This window comes from Taudactylus pleione, unplaced genomic scaffold, assembly GCF_031769625.1.
Source record: "Taudactylus pleione unplaced genomic scaffold, aTauple2 ptg000093l, whole genome shotgun sequence".
Taxonomy (NCBI): Eukaryota; Metazoa; Chordata; class Amphibia; order Anura; family Myobatrachidae; genus Taudactylus; species Taudactylus pleione.
The window spans coordinates 10,335,191-10,353,626 of record NW_028284495.1 but is presented as its reverse complement, the minus strand read 5'-3'; the positions used below and the strand labels follow the sequence as shown (position 1 = coordinate 10,353,626).

The 18,436-nt window shown below is 46.3% G+C and overlaps 1 protein-coding gene across 1 annotated transcript in view; it reads right to left on the bottom strand.

The window, feature by feature from the left end:
* Window positions 1-5,960, bottom strand: part of PRKDC (protein kinase, DNA-activated, catalytic subunit) — a 418,309-nt gene extending 412,349 nt beyond the window's left edge. Inside the window, exons 1-3 of the mRNA XM_088469547.1 lie at window positions 5,744-5,960; window positions 4,586-4,662; window positions 975-1,067 (exon numbers count right to left, since the gene is read on the bottom strand). Of these exons, the coding sequence (XP_088325673.1) occupies window positions 975-1,067; window positions 4,586-4,662; window positions 5,744-5,960 (387 nt within the window). The remainder of the gene's footprint in view (window positions 1-974; window positions 1,068-4,585; window positions 4,663-5,743) is intronic.
* Between the last annotated feature and the right edge of the window lie 12,476 nt (window positions 5,961-18,436).

Here is an 18,436-nt window from a genome sequence, read left to right as displayed (position 1 = left end):
GGGTGGACTGATGGTGTGCCTTTGCAAATTTTAAAATTGTGTTCGGTGTGCCGTGAGTTGAAAATTTTTGAAAATGACTAGACACTGTAGATCTTCCATCCGGTTACCAATCTAAACGTCCACTCTTCTAAAGAAATGAATTGATAATCAAATATTTGTACTGATTTAATAAACCCCTTCATCCCTATTTAATACCTGGGCACTTTTATAATTCTAATATATTTTCTCCATCCATTCAGGAGCTTATTTCATATACAATTCATTAAAGCAAATATTACAGTTATGGACCTTACCTAGTTAACCCTTTGCATTCATACAGGTGAACCTATTTATATATATTTAATACCCTCCAAAAGCAGGTCTCTCCAAGTGTGGGGGAGACACAGCCAAAGACACTACTGGACAGCAATATACAATGTAATTTGTGCAAATTAAAACAATTTCTACTTACCCATGGCATTGTCAAGAGCACAAGAAGTGCACTTCACAATCCCCCTAGCGTCTTCCTCTCAAACAGAACTCTGTAGCAGCCAAGGGTCAGGCTCACCACCAAGTGCTTGCTGGAATGTCAGCCCCTTAATGTCCTGATGCCTTGCTGCAAGTGCCAACTGACCAATTGCTATACCTATCCTATCTTCTGCTCTAATCTGCAAGTAAGCGGAGTTAACCACTGCCCCCTCCCACTGACACTTTTGTCATAGACCCTAAGCAATACTGTCACTGCACAGTTCAAGTAGCTGAGTGCAGCAGTGCATGAGGGACAGCAAGATGATAGACGGGCAAGATATACATTATTCTAAATTGTAGAATGGTGAACCAATCATGTGATTCTAGATAACCAAGTGTTGTTTGGAATAAACAAATAAAATGAAGGCACAGCAGGAGAAAGCTAACTGACTTCAGCGCCCATGAAGGAGATAGGGCACGGCCCTACAAAGTTTGTTTTGCAGTGTTTGAAAATGGATAAATCTTACCTTGATATCTAAAGCATAAGGTTGGACTTTTCTGTCTATTTTCTCAAGAAAAGCACACAGGAATTTGAATACTTCTTCTCGACAATCTCGAAACTAAAATTAGAATTAAGGCACATTAGAAAAAAACCATGACACAGCATGGGTAGATGCAAAAGGGGGCTATAAGTACCCCCATAAATTCTAATTCAATTGCGGACAAAATTCTGTCTGCCGTCCCTCCTAATGGTGAAGATGTGCCAAATAATTATAACAAATGTAGTAGTGGGCCTAAACTCCAATAAAGACTACATACAAAATGCAACTCTCCGTTTAATAATTATTTATTAAATCTGCAATAACAAAAGGGGACAATTAATCCCTCATTTCAATAAAAACATAAGCAACATCACAACAATATTGCACAAATATAGTAGCTATAATCAAAACTTAATACAAAGTAACACTCTCACAGAATGTGTCTTTTCTGTGCACATGTAATCTAATTGTATTTGTTCCTTGTTCCAATGTATCAGAGACACTTTGCAATAAAAATAGATAGAGTATGTCCCAGTATTTATGATCACGTATATATATCTTCACACTGCTCGTTTAATAGGAGGAAACGTGTAGTAAATGCAGGTGTATAGCATGTAGCATGGGAATGCTGCAGATCGATGTTCTAGACCCAACTGCCGTAGGGAACATGTACAGCTAGGAATCACCGTGTCCAGTCCATATATAAACAGTTTTCACATAATCAGGGCTACGGATATTCTCACCCAGCTAAAATGCACACTGTTCTCCACTTCGGCACCACAATGTAAGGCATCGCTCACCACGTCCTTGTAATAGAGGGATAGGTTATTTCCAAGGTAGTTAGGTGAACAAGAGTATACCTGTCGATAGGCGAGTAAGGGTATCCCAATTGATTGTGATACCCTTATTCACCTAACTACCTTGAAAATAACCTATCCCTCTATTACAATCAGCGATTCATTTGCATCACCCAGTGGTAGCCCTCTAACATCAATAGGCTGTGTACCAGTGACTCCAGAAGGCGGAAGCAGTAACCATTAAGTTATTCACCCAGAATTTTACACACGCTGGGCGGCTGTCCGCAATCCTTGTACAGCGTTACCAGCTGAGACACAGAGCCGGAACGCAGCACACTGGGACCCACAGCTGTAATCTCACAAGGAAGGTGAGCTAACCATTCTATTTGCTGCGGGGGCCCGGTGCACAACGGGCATCTATAAATTAAATCCACGACCCAACTGGGAAAGATATATTATCATATTGGTCATTTATAAATACCATAATTGACAATAGACTCTTGATATTTATACATATGAACATAATACACAGCTAATTAAACTCTGTGGAGTGTTGCTGAACTGGCGCACTACAAGCCCCAGCCTGTATTAACAAACTGGACATTTACTGGAAAGATATCCAATGGAGTAACTGAGGAATTCCAAACAAATCTAATCTGCAGTATATATATCTACAATTAAGGAGAAAACATTTTTGGGGGGGATAATCAGTCTGGACAAGTTAATAGCAGTGTGGTGATTTAAAAGTTTGAATCTGCTGATGAGAAGGGTTAATTGGATAGGAAGCACTGTGATTATATGTTGCTAATATCCATATTCAAAAATAGTTACAATATATTTTATTGGGATTAACAATATTTGATACATTTTATCTACATGTTTACATTTTTTAGAATTTCTGTATAATAAATTGTTACATGATACAGAGAAGCCTGCTTGTGATTATTCAAGAGTAATTTACTGGTAAATTGTCAGCTATAGCACGGTCTACATTTGTTTTATGGTGTACCATTTCTGTACCAGAAGTCCCATGTGTACTCGCTGACCAGGAGGAGATTCCGATAATACCTGCCACTCGGGATTCCTTTAGCATAAACAATCACACATGGGGCTTCCTAGAAATACAAGCAATGCAAAGTGGCCGCCAAAACATAATTAAATGCCTCCAGTCGCAAGGCAGAGATGGTGTTGATGGCTGCACACAAGGTTGTTATTCAGGAATAATATTTACCATAAAGGTGGAGAATATGTGGTCTTCCTGATGTTCTACAAGTCTCTGTTTACAATAGTACATGCTACCACTTGTAGTTTAGTAACAGTAAAGTAATAAAGGCTGCATAAGCATTAATGTCCAGAAACAGTGCCAGCCTGCTTGGACAAGGGTGCGGGTGGGTAAAACCAGTTAGGTATGAATTACACGATTCAGAAATTATTTGAGCATAGAGAGTCCTACAGGAATTACAGGTAGTGTTGGCATTTCCGTACCAGTTGTCAAGCAACGTGAAGCTAATGGTCTTGGTGCTCATCTGGTTAAAAACACCCAATTACTATAGCCACATTAGTCCATGCTGCCCCACAGAACTCTTTAAGATGGGTAATAGATGCCCATTTATCATTGTATATTTGAGGTTTAACCGGTTAACCACAAATATTAAGTTTCCCCCGGATGTATGAAAAAGGCACCGCAGCAGGCATCTCCGTTATCCACTGGCAGCAGCATCCCCCATAGTTTTCTATGGGGGATACGATGCATTCCGGATATTGGCCCCTGCAGCTAACGCCATATGACGGTGGTGCTAGGCACTGTAGCTATGGGCTACACCGCACATTATAAACCGGTGAAAGGTTTCTGCGGAACCCTCCCAGGCAATGGCGGCCGTGCATGTGCAGTTTTCGTGACTGCGCAGGCACAGCAGCCACGGCAGCTCTCCGGCCTCCTTTCAGAGCCCATGTCCCTGCATGTGCTGGATGATACATCCAAGCGCTATGATCACATATTGCAATGCCATCATGGGCGGTAATGTCATGCCCAGATCGCATTGCAATTGCGATCATCAATAAATGGGGGCCTATGAGAGCAGACCCTCCATCATAACCCCTACCAGCAGGAACAACATGCACTGTTCTGGAACTTCCCACTTAATTTATGATTGCTGTCACCTATGTTGCTCTAGATAATTGATGAGAACTGTATTTAAACAAAGGTGATGGCAATCTTAAGTTAAGTGAAAAGTCCTGGAGCAGAGCATTTGTACCTAGTGGAAGGGGTCATGTTGGAGGAAATGTGATAAAAGCATCTGGTGAGAACATTATAGATCCGCCCTGTGACGCAGATGATGTACTTTATACCCCTTTTACACCAGAGCAAAAACCTGGGTTTCTGCTGGGTCTACCCAGGTCGCAGCTCAGTGTAAAAGGGTCCCTTAAAAATAACCCGGGTCAAGTGACCCAGCAATCCAACCCCGGTAGCTACCAGGGTCGGACCCAGGATGGACCTGGGTAACGGTGCAGTGTAAACTGCGCAACTTGGATCATCCAACCTGGGTCATGCCTAAAATGAGCGGATTGGTGGTTGTGGAGCAGTCACCTCCCACTTTTTATGACCTCACAAGTTTAGCAGGGCAGACCCAGGTTCAATGTGAATGGGGTTGACCTGAGAATAACGCAGATCGATAGTGCTGTGTAAACGGTGTCTGACCTGGGTTGGAACAATGTCTGAAAACCTTGGTCGGACCCGGGTTTTTGGTGGAAAAGAGGTATTAGTAACAAATCGAGGTGGATGATGTTAAAGTGACTTACTTCTTCACTGTTGAGGGAATTGCGGATGAACACAAGCAACCCAAACTCTTTAGAGAAGACCAAGGATGTATTCAGGTCTGAATGAAAAATAGGATATGTATTTTTTACACCAAGATTTTAATGACAGTGCATAAAGAACATTATAATATTATTAGCAACAAGGCATTGTAACAAAATAAATACTTTGGGTAAATATTGTGATTTTTCAATATCAAGATTAAGGGGTCTATGTATATATAACCACGGACCAGCCTCTATTATAATCTATTCATTTCGCCTAAGGATATTTTCATTTTTAATGAAAATATCCCCACTATGTACAACAGGGAACTCGCAAGAACAGCGATTGCAGTAACAGCTGTCCCTGCGAATTAAATCCCCGGCATTATGGAGAAGCCTTTCCAGAAGTCAAAGACTTCTCCGGGGTAAGCAGGTATCTCACCTGGATCTGCCACTGGAGCCTCCGTAGGCTTACAGTAGTTTGTAAACTTAAGCTTGGCTTTTTGTACTTTATTACATAGGAGTCAGAACGTAGTCCCCATTGATAATAATGGGGACTGCAATCACAATTTAAAAGTGATATTAATTTATAGCAGAGGTTCTCACTCGGTCCTCAGGACCCCCCCCACACAGTTCACATTTTCCAGGTTACCTAGCAGGTGCACAGGCGTAGTCATTACTCAGCAACACATTTTAAAAGTTCCACTGGTGGAGCTAATTATTTCACTTGTGATTCTGTGAGGAGACCTGGAAAACATGCACTGACAGAGTTTGAGAACCTGCGATTTATAGCATGTAATACACTATTGTCTGTATCTCATTGGTAAATAAAAAAAGAACCACACGGTTGGTAATAGTCTGCAGGAGTTAATGACACAGGTTCATACAGAACATGCCTCATACAGAATGGCCGGACACCTGTTTTGTAGATAAATCCACCTGTGTGAATTACCAGAGTCCAAAGGAGAAATACACATTGTTTAATTGTTACGTGAGTAAAACTTCCCTTATTCTATACAGGAGGACAGAAGAAAAAAAAAAAACATGAGACAAGCGTTTAGCTCCCTGCTTAATCACACTGATCAGTAACACTTGGGTTTATTAGTAAATCGCTACTGCAGTATAATAGTACTGTGTTACGTCCCCGGTCACACACACCTTGCAAACTGCTCCCCTGCGAGCTCACCACACACTCCTCTCCCAGGCTGCGCAGGAGGCCGAAAGCCGCATCGCATGACAGCCCGGGATCCCCGGAGCCAAGCAGGCGGTGCAGCTGGTGAAGGCTGCCCAGAACACCGCTGGCTGACTCAGCCGGAGCCGCAGGGTCGTCTCCTCCTCCCTCAGACTGAGAACCGCCAGAACCTGACTGCATCATGTCAGCAGCAACAACAACCCGGTCTGAGAGAGGAAGCAGGATAGTAGCAGCACTGTACACTGCCGGAACGGCTCTGTGCCTACCAATCACACTGGCGGGAGCAAGAGCTACCCTCCCTGAGAACGCCTTTTAAAGGGAGAGTGAGGTTTAAGTTCAAGTATAATTAGTTGTTCCCTAATGAGAGATTAACAGCATTGTGGGACATGTTTATCAAGCAATTTTTAAGAAAAGTATGTAGGAACTGCGGTTTATGCATCATTTTATGGATTGTTGTTTTGGGACCGATGTATCAATAATTGCATTTGCAATGCGATCTGGGTGCGATATTTGCGTTCATGGTCGCATTGCAGTATGCGTTAATGCCAGTGACGTGCGGTGAGGCAGAGCCTTTCCTGTCATACGTAGGTATACTCCAGAGATTTGACTATAAAAATTCTAAGTAAAATTTAAAGAAAATAATATAAATATTTTCTATGTATTATTCTAATCATTTTATAGTCAAAACTCTGGAGTAAAAAGTGTATGGCAGGCAGGGGCGTTTCTACAGAGGAAGGGGCCCGTGTGCACTCTCTGTCCGGGCCCCCTCCTCTCTCTGCGGCGGCGGACACGCTCAGTGCCGCAGCACTTGTAAACTCTGGGCACTAGAGTGTGCCCGGAGTCTACAGCGCATGCGCAGGTTGCACTAGGTTATTTCCCTAGTGCGCATGCGCAGAACACAGAAAAAATGGCCTCTGCGGCCATTTTTCAGGTGTTTTCTCCGGCAAGACAGCCCAGCGCTGGACTTCGGAAGGGTGAGTAATTCAAACATACGGGTGCCGGTTGTGCGGTGTGGGCGCCCCAGATCCCCGGACTGCAGATCCCATTGAAAAAAAAGTGGACTGCGGTATCCTGCATTACTTAGCAGAAGGCAAATGTGTAAATTGCTGTTTCTACATGATTTATGGGTCAAAAAGCTTGATAAATTGGCACCAGAAGCCACCCCTACCCATACTTTTAAAGTCTCCTCTCCAGGAGAAGCATGTAGAGGAGATGCACATACCACTTTAGGGGCGGGACTGGACTTTCACTCTCACGCAGGTCTGTGGGAAGGGGGCAGAGCTAAAATGATGCCATTTGTGTTACTTTAGACCCACCTCCTACCTAGGGACCAGTGATGCAGAGTATTATCTCTCCATCTTGCCCACTCCCAGGGTCGTATTATTATCATAAGGCTGACTACGTTAGGGAGAGAATATTAGCGCACTAATGCCAGGGTTGTTGCACCTCCATTAGAGGACACGTGACCATCGCCATCACAGATACTACCACCACTGCTACCTAAAGGAAGTTATCTCTCCTCCAGACCTCAGCACACACAGGGACAGGTGATTCCGCAGGACTTGTGGAGATTCCGGGCCGCCCACTAGAGAACCACCACCAAGTGCAGAGCACTCAGCATAAGGGTGGAGACAACTGGATTGAAGATATGGAGTGCACACACCAGGATGGACGCTGCAGCCTACTGGTAAGTGCATAGTGCAAGACACTGCCACGCAGAGCTGTAACTAAACTTTTTGGTGCCCTGTGCCAGAGAGAGCATTTTTTAAATAGGGACATAAGTGCACCTGAAAAAGGGCCATGGCTTCATGGGGAGGGGCCAGTGAAGAGATAGGGGTATTCCTGGGGCAGCCAGGAGATGCTGGGGATAAAAGAAGAGGAAGCTACAAGTGAGAATAATAATAAACAGGAAAATTGGCAGGCCCGAACAGCACCTCCTGGCTTGCGGTGCTCTGTGCGATGGCACTGGTCGCACTACCCTAGTTATGGCCCTGCTGCCACGACACACATAAGGACATCCAAAACCCTGACAACCACCTTCAGGGTGAGGAAGACGAGGCCCACCCCAACAAGGGTCATTTTTCTTTTTTTTTCATATTAATACCCCACATAAATGACAAATAATTCTCTTATATAGCCTTTATTAATAAGATAATTAACTGATTCCTTATTGCAGTGAAACAAATTGTCTCTTATATTAAAATAATTATGCATAAATTATATATTTTTTAATAAATTATAAAAATGTTATTCAATTAAAAATATTACAGTATTGAACGATTATAACCCCAAAAATGTGCTTTCCTGAAAAGTTCTACTCGCGCAATAAAAATATACAAAAAATTGTGAATAGTGGGCCTTAATAATTACTGATCGCAACTGCGATTACGCACGCAAGCAGCCGATTGTTGCATTTTGCGCATGGCTGTGTATGCATCGGCTGTGTATGCATCGGCTACACAGACCCATTGCAGAGTGATTGACAGGAAGTAGCAATTAGGTGTGGTGACGGGGTTGTCGGCAAAACACAGGCGTATCAGTGCATTTGAACGCCATTACAGGTGCGTGCATAAATTAGCCACTGCGATGCCATAAGCAGCTTGAGCTTTCACTGTGTGCAATGAGGTTAGCAATTTCTGAGTAAGTTCTGACCTTGTGCAAGTGTGCGTGAGGCTGCGATGGTACTCCATGTTATTGATGGTTTCGCAAATTATAACGGATGTGTATAAGGTAAAGTGGGTGTCCTTATGTTAGGCTGCGTTGGTATTGCAAATGCAGTCATTAGCATATTTTTCGCAGTGAGACTGCGTGCGTTATAGCAGCTGCGATCGCAATAGTGTTCTGTAATGAATCAGACCCAGAATTCTTTAGGATCCCTAAAAATTTATATTGGGCTATGTACTGCAGTCTAGCACCTACTGTACCAAGGCATACTAGCCTACCCCCTCGGAATGGCCGGGAGGCTCCCGAAAATCTTGGCGCTTCCGGACGCCCAGAAAAGCAGGCAAGTCGGCTTCCCCCTGCACCCCCCCCCCCCTACACACCCACATGCCACTGCAGCAGCGGGTGCGATGTGTTTTATGCTGAATCGTTTTATCATGGCCCCGCCCCATTTCTCATTGACATTAATCTCAGCATTTTGTAGTGGGGGCAGTGCCACGATGATGCGATCACGTGGTCACCCCCCCGCTCCACCTCCAATGCCAGGCGCCACACCCCCTATGACGTTCCACAGCCCCCCCGCTATGCCAACATGGTTGCCCCCAGCCAGAATGATAGCAAGCATGTACCAGGGTCAGGATGTCGGCTGTAGGGGGTTGAAAGATTGAAGTACTGGAAGGGGCACAAAATACCTGAAAGCCTAGGGGACAGGGCACATGTTAATACGGCCCTGCCCACTTCACTAGTAGGTGTGCAGGATGCTGTAGATTCAACCACTCTTCCGGGGGACTACATGAAAAATCGTGAGTCCCTCACCCACTACCCTAAATAAAAAGTCTAGATTTTCCCCTGTGTCTGTGTTATTAAAAACAAACAACACTTAAGTGGACTATGAAATCACATTTTCAGTAGACCAGTGTTTAATATAGCACTACAGTACCTCTGTCCCTTTTCTCCTGTCTGTATAGGGTTTCACTTTTGAACTTTGGGCCTGATTCAGAGATGACGGTATTGCACAGCCACACACAAGCAGCTGTGCAATTCCATCCATTTAAAATGCAAATTCAGGAGGTGTCAGACACCTCCTTGCTGCATCTGCGTGATCGCAATGCTGTGACCGAGGTCGCAGCCTAGGATCACCATCGGAACAATCGGTAGCTGAAGCTTACCACAGTCTGACCGGGTCCTGTGAGCTAGCTAGGCCAGGAAGTCCACCCACACAGACCCTGGCCACGTCCCTCCCGGAAAACGCCTCCGCTCGGCCTCATAAATGCCGCAGCCGAACTCGCAGAAGGAGGGCTGCACCTGCACAGTACACCTCCTGCACATGCGCAGTCCTCCCACCATCAGAGATGTGCGCTAACCATCGGGTTAGCGTACATCTCTGAATTAGGCACATTGTCTGGAAACAATCCCATAGGGTAAAGCTGTCCCCTTCTTCAGCTGTTCCAGAACTCTACTACTGTACATTATTCAGAGAGGGTTGCAGTGGAGCAAAATAATATGTGTCAGCTTACTCAGGCTGGCCGGCCTGATGCAGCCCCTGGCCTTGCCACTCCTGAAAATGGGGCGGACACACCCCCATTTCTGGGATACGCCAGCCGACCCTACCCCACATCGCCCCTTAAATGCCTTTGCCTGTCAATCAGGCAGAGGCATAGAAGGAGCTGCGCGCGATCATGCAAGACCCATTCTGCACATTCGCAGAATGGGTCCTGCGCACACGCAGACTCCCGATATTCGGGGATCTGTGTTCAGCATTGTACGTGCATGAAATGCTGAATTAGCCCCGAAGACCGTAAGGGAAACATAATAAGGAGAAGAGGATGACATTTGGCATCTGCTTCTTAATACCCCCCAGTACAGAACTTCCCGCCATGACATAGTCATTAATTGCATTCAGTAAAACGATGCAATTTGGGTAATATACAGAGCCACATGTATCTCAAGGTGCCTCTGGCTATCCATGTTGTGTAAAATCAAAGGGTCCCATACACCTGAGCTGCCATTTCCCAGTTTGCCAAAGCCGTCCCGTAGCTTGCACATGCATCCTGCCTCCATAGCCTCACACATGCTGCCCTACAGCCTCACACACACATACTGTCCCCAAAGTCTCACACACACACACGCTGTCCCTAAAGTCTCACACACCCACACTGGCCCTCATTCAGAGGCGGTCGGAGGATGCAAGCGGTCGCTCAGAAACTGGGCGGCCGCTTGCATCCTGACCGGCCGGCTCTGTTTCGGTCGTTAGGCTGTGGATTAACACCCACAGCTCTAACGACCGCTAGGGTGATGGTCGCGATGGTCATTGACCATCGCGACCATCGGGGCTTACGACGAGACCCTAGGGTAGGGTCTCACTTGTCGTAAGCCCCGGAGAGCTTCTGGCTCTGTCAGAGCCGGAAGCTCTCCACTGACATCACTAGTGATGTCAGTGGGGCCTCCCCCAAACGGCAGGCGTTCCCATGGGAACGCCTCTGTTTGGGCTGCCACCCCCCCGGCCCGCCTTCCAAACGGGGCGAGCTGTCAATCAACATCGACAGCTCGCCCCCTTTGGAAAGAGACCCGCTACGACCGGCTCTGTCGGTCGTAGCGGGTTTCACGCATGCGCACGAAGGAGCCGGCTCCCTCGTGCGCATGCACAGTAGACAAACATCGAGGCGGCCGTGCGGTCGTAGACCGTACGGCCGCCTCTGAATAAAGCCCTCTGTCCCTAAAGTCTCTCACACACACTGGGCCTCATTCAGAGGCGGTCGTAGGATGCAAGCGGTCGTTCTGAAACAGGGCGGCCGCTTGCATCCTGAACGGCCGCCTCCATGTCGGTCGCTAGGCTGTGGGTTAACACCCACAGCTCTAACGACCGCTAAGGGTGATGGTCACGATGGTGAAGACCATCGCGACCATCGGGGCTTACAACGAGACCCTAAGGTAGGGTCTTGTCAACCTTAAGCCCCAGGGAGCTTCCTGCACTGTTTGAGCAGGAAGCTCCCCACTGACATCACTGATGATGTCAGTGGGGCCACCCCCAAACGGCAAGCGTTTCGACAGGAACGCCTCCGTTTGGCCGGGCACGCCCCCGGCCTGCCCAGCAAACGGAGCGAGCTGTCACTCAACATTGACAGCTCGCCCCGTCTGCTACGAGACCCCAAACGACGGATCATCCGTCGTTAGCCGGGTCTCGCGCATGCGCACTGGAGCAACATCGACCCAGTTGCGAGCTCGTAGAGCTAACGACCGGGTCTATATAAGCTCCTCTGTCCCAAAGTCTCACACACATGTTGTCCCCAAAGTCTCACACACACACACTCACTGCCCCCTTTGCACCCTCCCTTATTGGGCACACTTACCACCCCTTCCCTCACTTACTGGGCACGCTTAGCACCACCCCCCCTCCTTGGCTCTCTTAGCACCTCCTTTCCTTGCTGGGCACCAGGGGCATGACTAGGGGGTATGGCATCCAGGGCAAGGGAATAAATGCTGTGCCCCCTCCTATCAGTGCCACAGGCCTGATTACCCCACTGGCCTAGTGCCCGACAACCTGGTAGTCTAGGAAGGGTGGTTGCCTACCTGCCCGGTCCTCTGCTGCATTCTTCTGCTGCTGGTCCGTCCTGGCCAGCAGCACCGCCGCCGGAGCTCTTCTGTTTTGAGCCCAGCTTCTTCTGGCCTCTTCCATGGCAGCCAGAGCTCTTCCCATTCCCACCTCCAAGATTTTGCCCGTGCTGCTCCCCACCTTTGGAACTCTCTCCCTCTCCCCATCAGACTCTGCACCTCACTGCAATCATTCAAACGGGCTCTCAAGACCCACTACTTCATTAAAGCCTTCTAGCTCTCATCCTAACTTGCTGCTACATGTTCCTTCCTCCCCATTTACCCCATCTGTGTCACATCTGTTTGTCTGCCCCTCCCCTTTTAGAATGTAAGCTCTTACGAGCAGGGCCCTCTACACTCTTGTATTTCTCCCTACTTCACTTTCATCTACTTCTTACTCCCCACTAGGGCACCTAACACTTGGTTGCTTATACTCTGCTGCTTACTGTATATGGGTGTTATGGTCACTAATGTAGCAATGTATATTATCCATGGGCCTGATTCAGAGCCGGATGCAATTAGCGCTCGCTCGTCCAGAAAATAGGGGTGGCTATTCAAATGAACCGTTCGCTCTTTGCGGTCTGTTCACGCCTCTAGGTCTGAACGAGCGAACAAAACTTGCGGTCATTTTTTTGATAAATACGCCCCCTGGCCGCTCGCATCCTACATCATGTCCGCTATTTATTAGATTAATCAAGTACATCGACCAGGGTATGAACTGCTCGCTATTCTTGTGGTTGGTTTTTACTACCACAATCTTGCGAGCAGTTCTGGCTATAAAATAACCCAGTGACATGGTCAATGACGCTGCTGTTTTAATTATGCACACCCATAAAACGCCCGTTTTGACCTTTAAGCACGCCTGCGTTCGGAACTCCACTCCCCGTTTTCAAGCACCTTCCCCTGTTACCACCCACATACGCCTCTTTCTGTCACTCAAATTATCAGGCATTCGCTATTTTGCGAGCACATGAATTTCGACAGCACTGACTGGTTCGCGCATGCGTATAACGATCCATACGCATGCGCAGTTGGGCAAACATCGCTCGGAGCGAACGAGCGGCCGCTTACGAGCGGCTCTGAATCAGGCCCCATGTCCTTGTCCTGCATTCTATTGTATTGTACTGTAAGTCACTGGTCACCTATTTGTTTATCTACTTTGTAAGGAGCTGCAGGACACTTGTGGCGCTATATAAATAAATGATAATAATAGTAACATGAGGATGTTTGCTTTCAAGATGGCACTTACCACAGTATCTGCAAGTGCCTGTTTTTATCGAAATGTTTCCAGAAATTTTTGGCAGGATTTTATTTAAAGTACAGTACAATTAGCACAAAACTATCTATTAAACACAAAACTAAAGCACCAGATACATTATGCACATATACTGCTCACCAGATGTCTTCTCACAAGTGTCACCTCAACTACTATATGACCACTCACTATTGTGAACTGACAACTAACGGCCTAATGATAATAAAGGGTTCCAACTTTTACTGTATAATTGTTGATTGTTATCCCTGATTAGCTAGTGTAAGAGTAATACATAACAGAAATCAATTTATAATATTAATATGTGAAGCTGTTATTTAAATATATATTTTTTAATATTGTATCAATTTTATATTGTTTCTGTTTTTGTCTTGATGGTATATGATATATAATAAAAATTTCTATGATGAAGATTATGGGACTGATTCAGAGATGTTCGCTATAGCACATCCGCTGTGTCTTTGTACGCAGCGGCTGTGCTAAAATATGCAAAAGCTGTAGGAGGCATCTTAAGTAAAAAGACTCCCACTGCCAACTTCTCTGATCCTCTGCTGCATCCAAAGACGCAGCATCGGATCAACTGCGTGACCATCAGACATCTCAGTAACCCTCAAGTTACTCAGGTTGTCCAGCAAAATTACAAGGACGATTTCAGCATGCCCCCATTTTCTGTAACGCTTTCCCTCGCCGTCCTCAAACACCAGCTCCTGCACAGATGTACAAACATCAGAGATGAATTAGGGTCTATTTAGGGTTATCTAATCCATTTATTTGTCCTCATTTTACATTTAAATCCTCATATTTGATACCCTATATTGCTTTTTCAATCACTTTAGTATTTTCTATTATCAAATATCCAAATATATTTAAACATATGTAGGTGTTTCTAAATTATATATAGTTCTCAAAAATGTACCAGCAAATCTTCATTGTTATTATAAACATACATTTCATACTTTGTATCAATGGTGGTCTGTGGAAATGAATTTCCTTTGTCTGCTTTATCAATGCGACAAGTGGGCGGTAATGCATACGCAATTGTATACTCTCATGTATCACAGTAGCTAAAATATACTAATGCAACGGCCGTCAGATTTTGTATTGAGACACCCACCAGAGCCCTCGTTGCCCGCAACTGCGTACACAAACGCAGCATTGTACGCAGATCCTCAAAACATCGACAGCTCGAGTAAGTCTAAGGTCACTCAGAATAGCTGTGGTAAATGAGACGCTGGAGGTTCGTTCTGTATGTGCACGCATGTAGATACTGGCTAGCACACGCCCAGAAAATGGCCCTGACATGCCTGCATTTTGGCCTGAACTCCTCATAACCACCCACATAACGGTCTCTTCCTGTCAATCAAATGCTAGTGAATCCTCACAGCATGCGCGATCGAAATTCATTCACAGCGCGTGCGCCTTGCAGCTGGGACGTATACGCAGACTGATGACAATCGCTCAACTGCGTAAACATGGGAATAGCGTTCAGCTCTGAATCAGGCCCATTGTTGGGTAACACATTGGATAATAGTTTATTCTATGTATTTATTCTAACGTTTGCACTGTTGTATAACAACTATAATTTCAACGAAAGCATTCCAGATCAATTAGCTAGATTGCTTTCAGCTATACAAATTATTCTCGTTTAACAATCTTCCCTTTAGTTTACTCGTTATATAGTGAATTGTCTTAATAAAGCAAGCAGAACCTCGACCCAACTACTGTATGCAACTCATTTAATGAATGACACCTTTGAAGGAGCGAGTGGTTTTGTCAGGGCCGCCATCAGAGGGGTACAGCCTGTACTATTGTACCACGCCCGGGCTCAGAGGGGTCCCGCAGAGTGCAGATGACTGCCTGTGAGTACAAAGCAGTTTGCTGCAGGATCGGTGCTCTGCGGGAGCCCCTGTCAGTGTCAGTCACTACGTGACTACCAGCAGGCAGCAGCTGCAAGGCCCCTTCTCATAGGAGGGCAGAACAGAGGCTTTGCCTTTAGCACTGCTTATCAGTGTCTCTCCCTCTGCTCAGCCCGACTAAGGCCCTCATTCAGAGCCGCTCGTTAGCGGCAGTACGCTCGTTCCGAGCGATGTTTGCACATCTGCGCATGCGTACGGTTTTTAGTACGCATGCGCGAACCAGTCAGTGCGGCCGAAAATCGTTTGTACGCTATATAGCGAGTGCCTGCTATTTTGAGTGACAGAATGAGGCGTATGTGGGTGGTAACAGGGGAAGGTGCTTGAAAATGGGGAGTGGAGATCCGAACGCAGGCGTGCTTAAAGGTCAAAACGGGCGTTTTATGGGTGTGTATATTTAAAACAGCAGCGTCATTGTCCACGTCACTGGGTTATTTTATAGCCAGAACTGCTCGCAAATTTGTGGTAGCAAACACCAACCACAAGAATAGCGAGCAGTTCATACGCTGGTCGATGTACTCGATTAATCAAATAAATAGCGGACATGACGTATGGTGTGAGCGGCCAGGGGGCGTTTTTAACAAATAAACGAGCGTATGTTTTGCTCGCTCGTTCAGACTTAGAGGTGTGAACAGACTGCAATGTGCGTACGGATCATTTGAATAGCCACCCCTTGTTTTTAAACGAACGACCGCAAATAGCGAACGGCTCTGAATGAGGGCCTAAATCCGGGATTAATCCCCCATGCCGACGGATGTGTAAAGCCCACTTTCCCTGCCCCCTACCCAAGTCCCAGCCCCTCTTTCTCCTCTGCTCTGTATTACCTGTCCTTCTCCCCTTCAGATGGAGTGTGAGGTCCCTCCCTGCCTCTTTCCAGAGTCCCCACCCTCTCCCTGTCCCCGCCCCCTCATGCTCTTCCCGGCCTGCATGTGTCTGCATCCGTTATGTGCGGCACACAGTGCCTCCTGCAATGTTGCTATGCTATCAGAGGTAAGTACCTAAGGGGAGCTCTCTACTTATATGGTGCCCCATAGTTATGGTGTCCCTGACTAACCTCTGTTAGTTAGGGAAACCACCTTTCCCTAGTGGCTCAGCCCTGCCCCCGGGGATATTGTAAAATATGTGCTGCCCTTGTATAAGCATACATTTTTCCAGGTGTCCCCTTGTACTTATACAAGGTCAGCATATAGTTTACAATATCCCTGGGAACAGGGCTGAGCCATTACTCAAAGGAATTGTCCTTAACAAAGGGATGACCCCATAACTGTTGGGCACCACATTACAAAAATACAGGGGCTTTTACATATCCATAGGGCACTCCTATATGTTAGCTCCCTGATGTCGAAGCTGGTTTAGTGGCTGAGACAGAATCAGTGTAAAATTAGCTTGGAGCGACGCCATCTTGCGAATGGCAACCAGACTCCATCTTAAAAATAAGAATCTGCAAGATGCCATTTTGCGACCAGCGCCATTTTAAGTTACAACTCACGAGCTAAGTACAGATGGCAATGTTTTTGATAATCTTTTTAGAAGCCATGACAGGCCCATTCTGGGGACAACCTTGCATAGAGAAATACCAAAACAACTAGAAAAGCAGCCTCCTGAGAAAAGTAAATAGAATAGACAATACACCAGGAACTGTGAATGTTTTTGCATGTAAAGGGAGTGACCTCACATGTGGACGGGTGTAGCTGTAGCAATTGTAATATGGCCCAGACACTTGAATTTTACTGAATGAACAATGGTAAGAAATCTGCTCTTTTTCAGACAGGCTGGCACCAACACAGCTGGGGGTCTCCACCTTGTTTCGAGAAGTGAAGCTCACTGCCCATAACACATTTGCATTGCAGTTTGAAACTGTTAGTAAGGAATGAGATCTCTCTCTCTCTCTCTCTCTCTCTCTATATATAATATGTGTTAAATCCGTCATAAATAGAATCTCATGCATAAACACCTTGTCAGGGCTCAGCCGGGGATCGGCTCCCGCTTACCGCGCCACCGGCTTCCCCTGTCATCCTGGGTGGTCGGGCAGCTTGCACGACGGCGGGGGAGAAGCTGAGTATTCTCCCCACATACAGTGGTTTCCTGGTGGGCTGGTGTCCGGCATCGCAAGTCCGGACATGGGCGCTGCTATGACAGTCGGCCCATGTGACTGTATCCTTCTCCCTGATAGGTCCGTGATCAGCTGATGCTGTGCACCTGTCTAAGGGTTCCCCTGGGTATAAAACTGTTCCACAGGTTCCAGGAAATTGCCTGAACAACGGTTGTCTCCTAGTGTGCTATAGTGAGTTCCCGGTCCAGGTTCCTAACCTTCCTTGTAGCAGCAGTGTTATCATCTCTACCTGTGTGACTCCCGTCTCTGGTGAATATCCGTGCAGCAGAGTATACCATCTCTACCTGTGTGCCTCCCGTCTCTGGTGAATATCCGTGCAGCAGTGTATACCATCTCTACCTGTGTGCCTCCCGTCTCTGGTGAATATCCGTGCAGCAGTGTATACCATCTCTACCTGTGTGCCTCCCGTCTCTGGTGAATATACTTGCAGCAGTGTATACCATCTCTACCTGTGTGCTTTATTTCTCTGGTGATTTCTCAAGTAACCATGAGTCTCCATCTGTACCTCTTATTGTTATTTGATCTACGTGTCAAGATATACTTATTATACATATAGGGTATTGTCAGTGCCTAAATTAGGCATTACCTCTCAGGGCCACGGGTATTTGTGTCTCTATTCCTGCAGGGCTTGGGTACCTGGTCTAAGGACAGCGACCTGCTCACGGGGTGCAGCTAAGCCCAAATCCCAATTGGGGGGGTCACTGGCGAACACCATCCTGTGGGTTAGATTCCGCACCTTTGCCCAGGTCTCGCCAACACTCAAGACCTGTGGATGAGGAGAACTTATATCCAAGCCCCTCGTCTCCGCTTCCTCCCACAACTTAGGCCTTCTACGTCTCCTACCCCAGTCTCAGGAGTGACACACCGCACATTACGTACAGTTGTGCTGCTAACATGACGCATAGTAGCGAATGCACAATATCCTGCATGCGAACGCTGTTTATTAGCTGCATGCATGCACATCTGCCCCAAATCAGATAAACCTAACTAGCATATTTTCCCATATCCCTAATACTTACATAATGCAAACTTACACAAAAGGTTCCATAGCTATAAAGTAAAAGATTAAAGTTTTATTCATTTACTACAAATGCTGTGAAATAAAGAC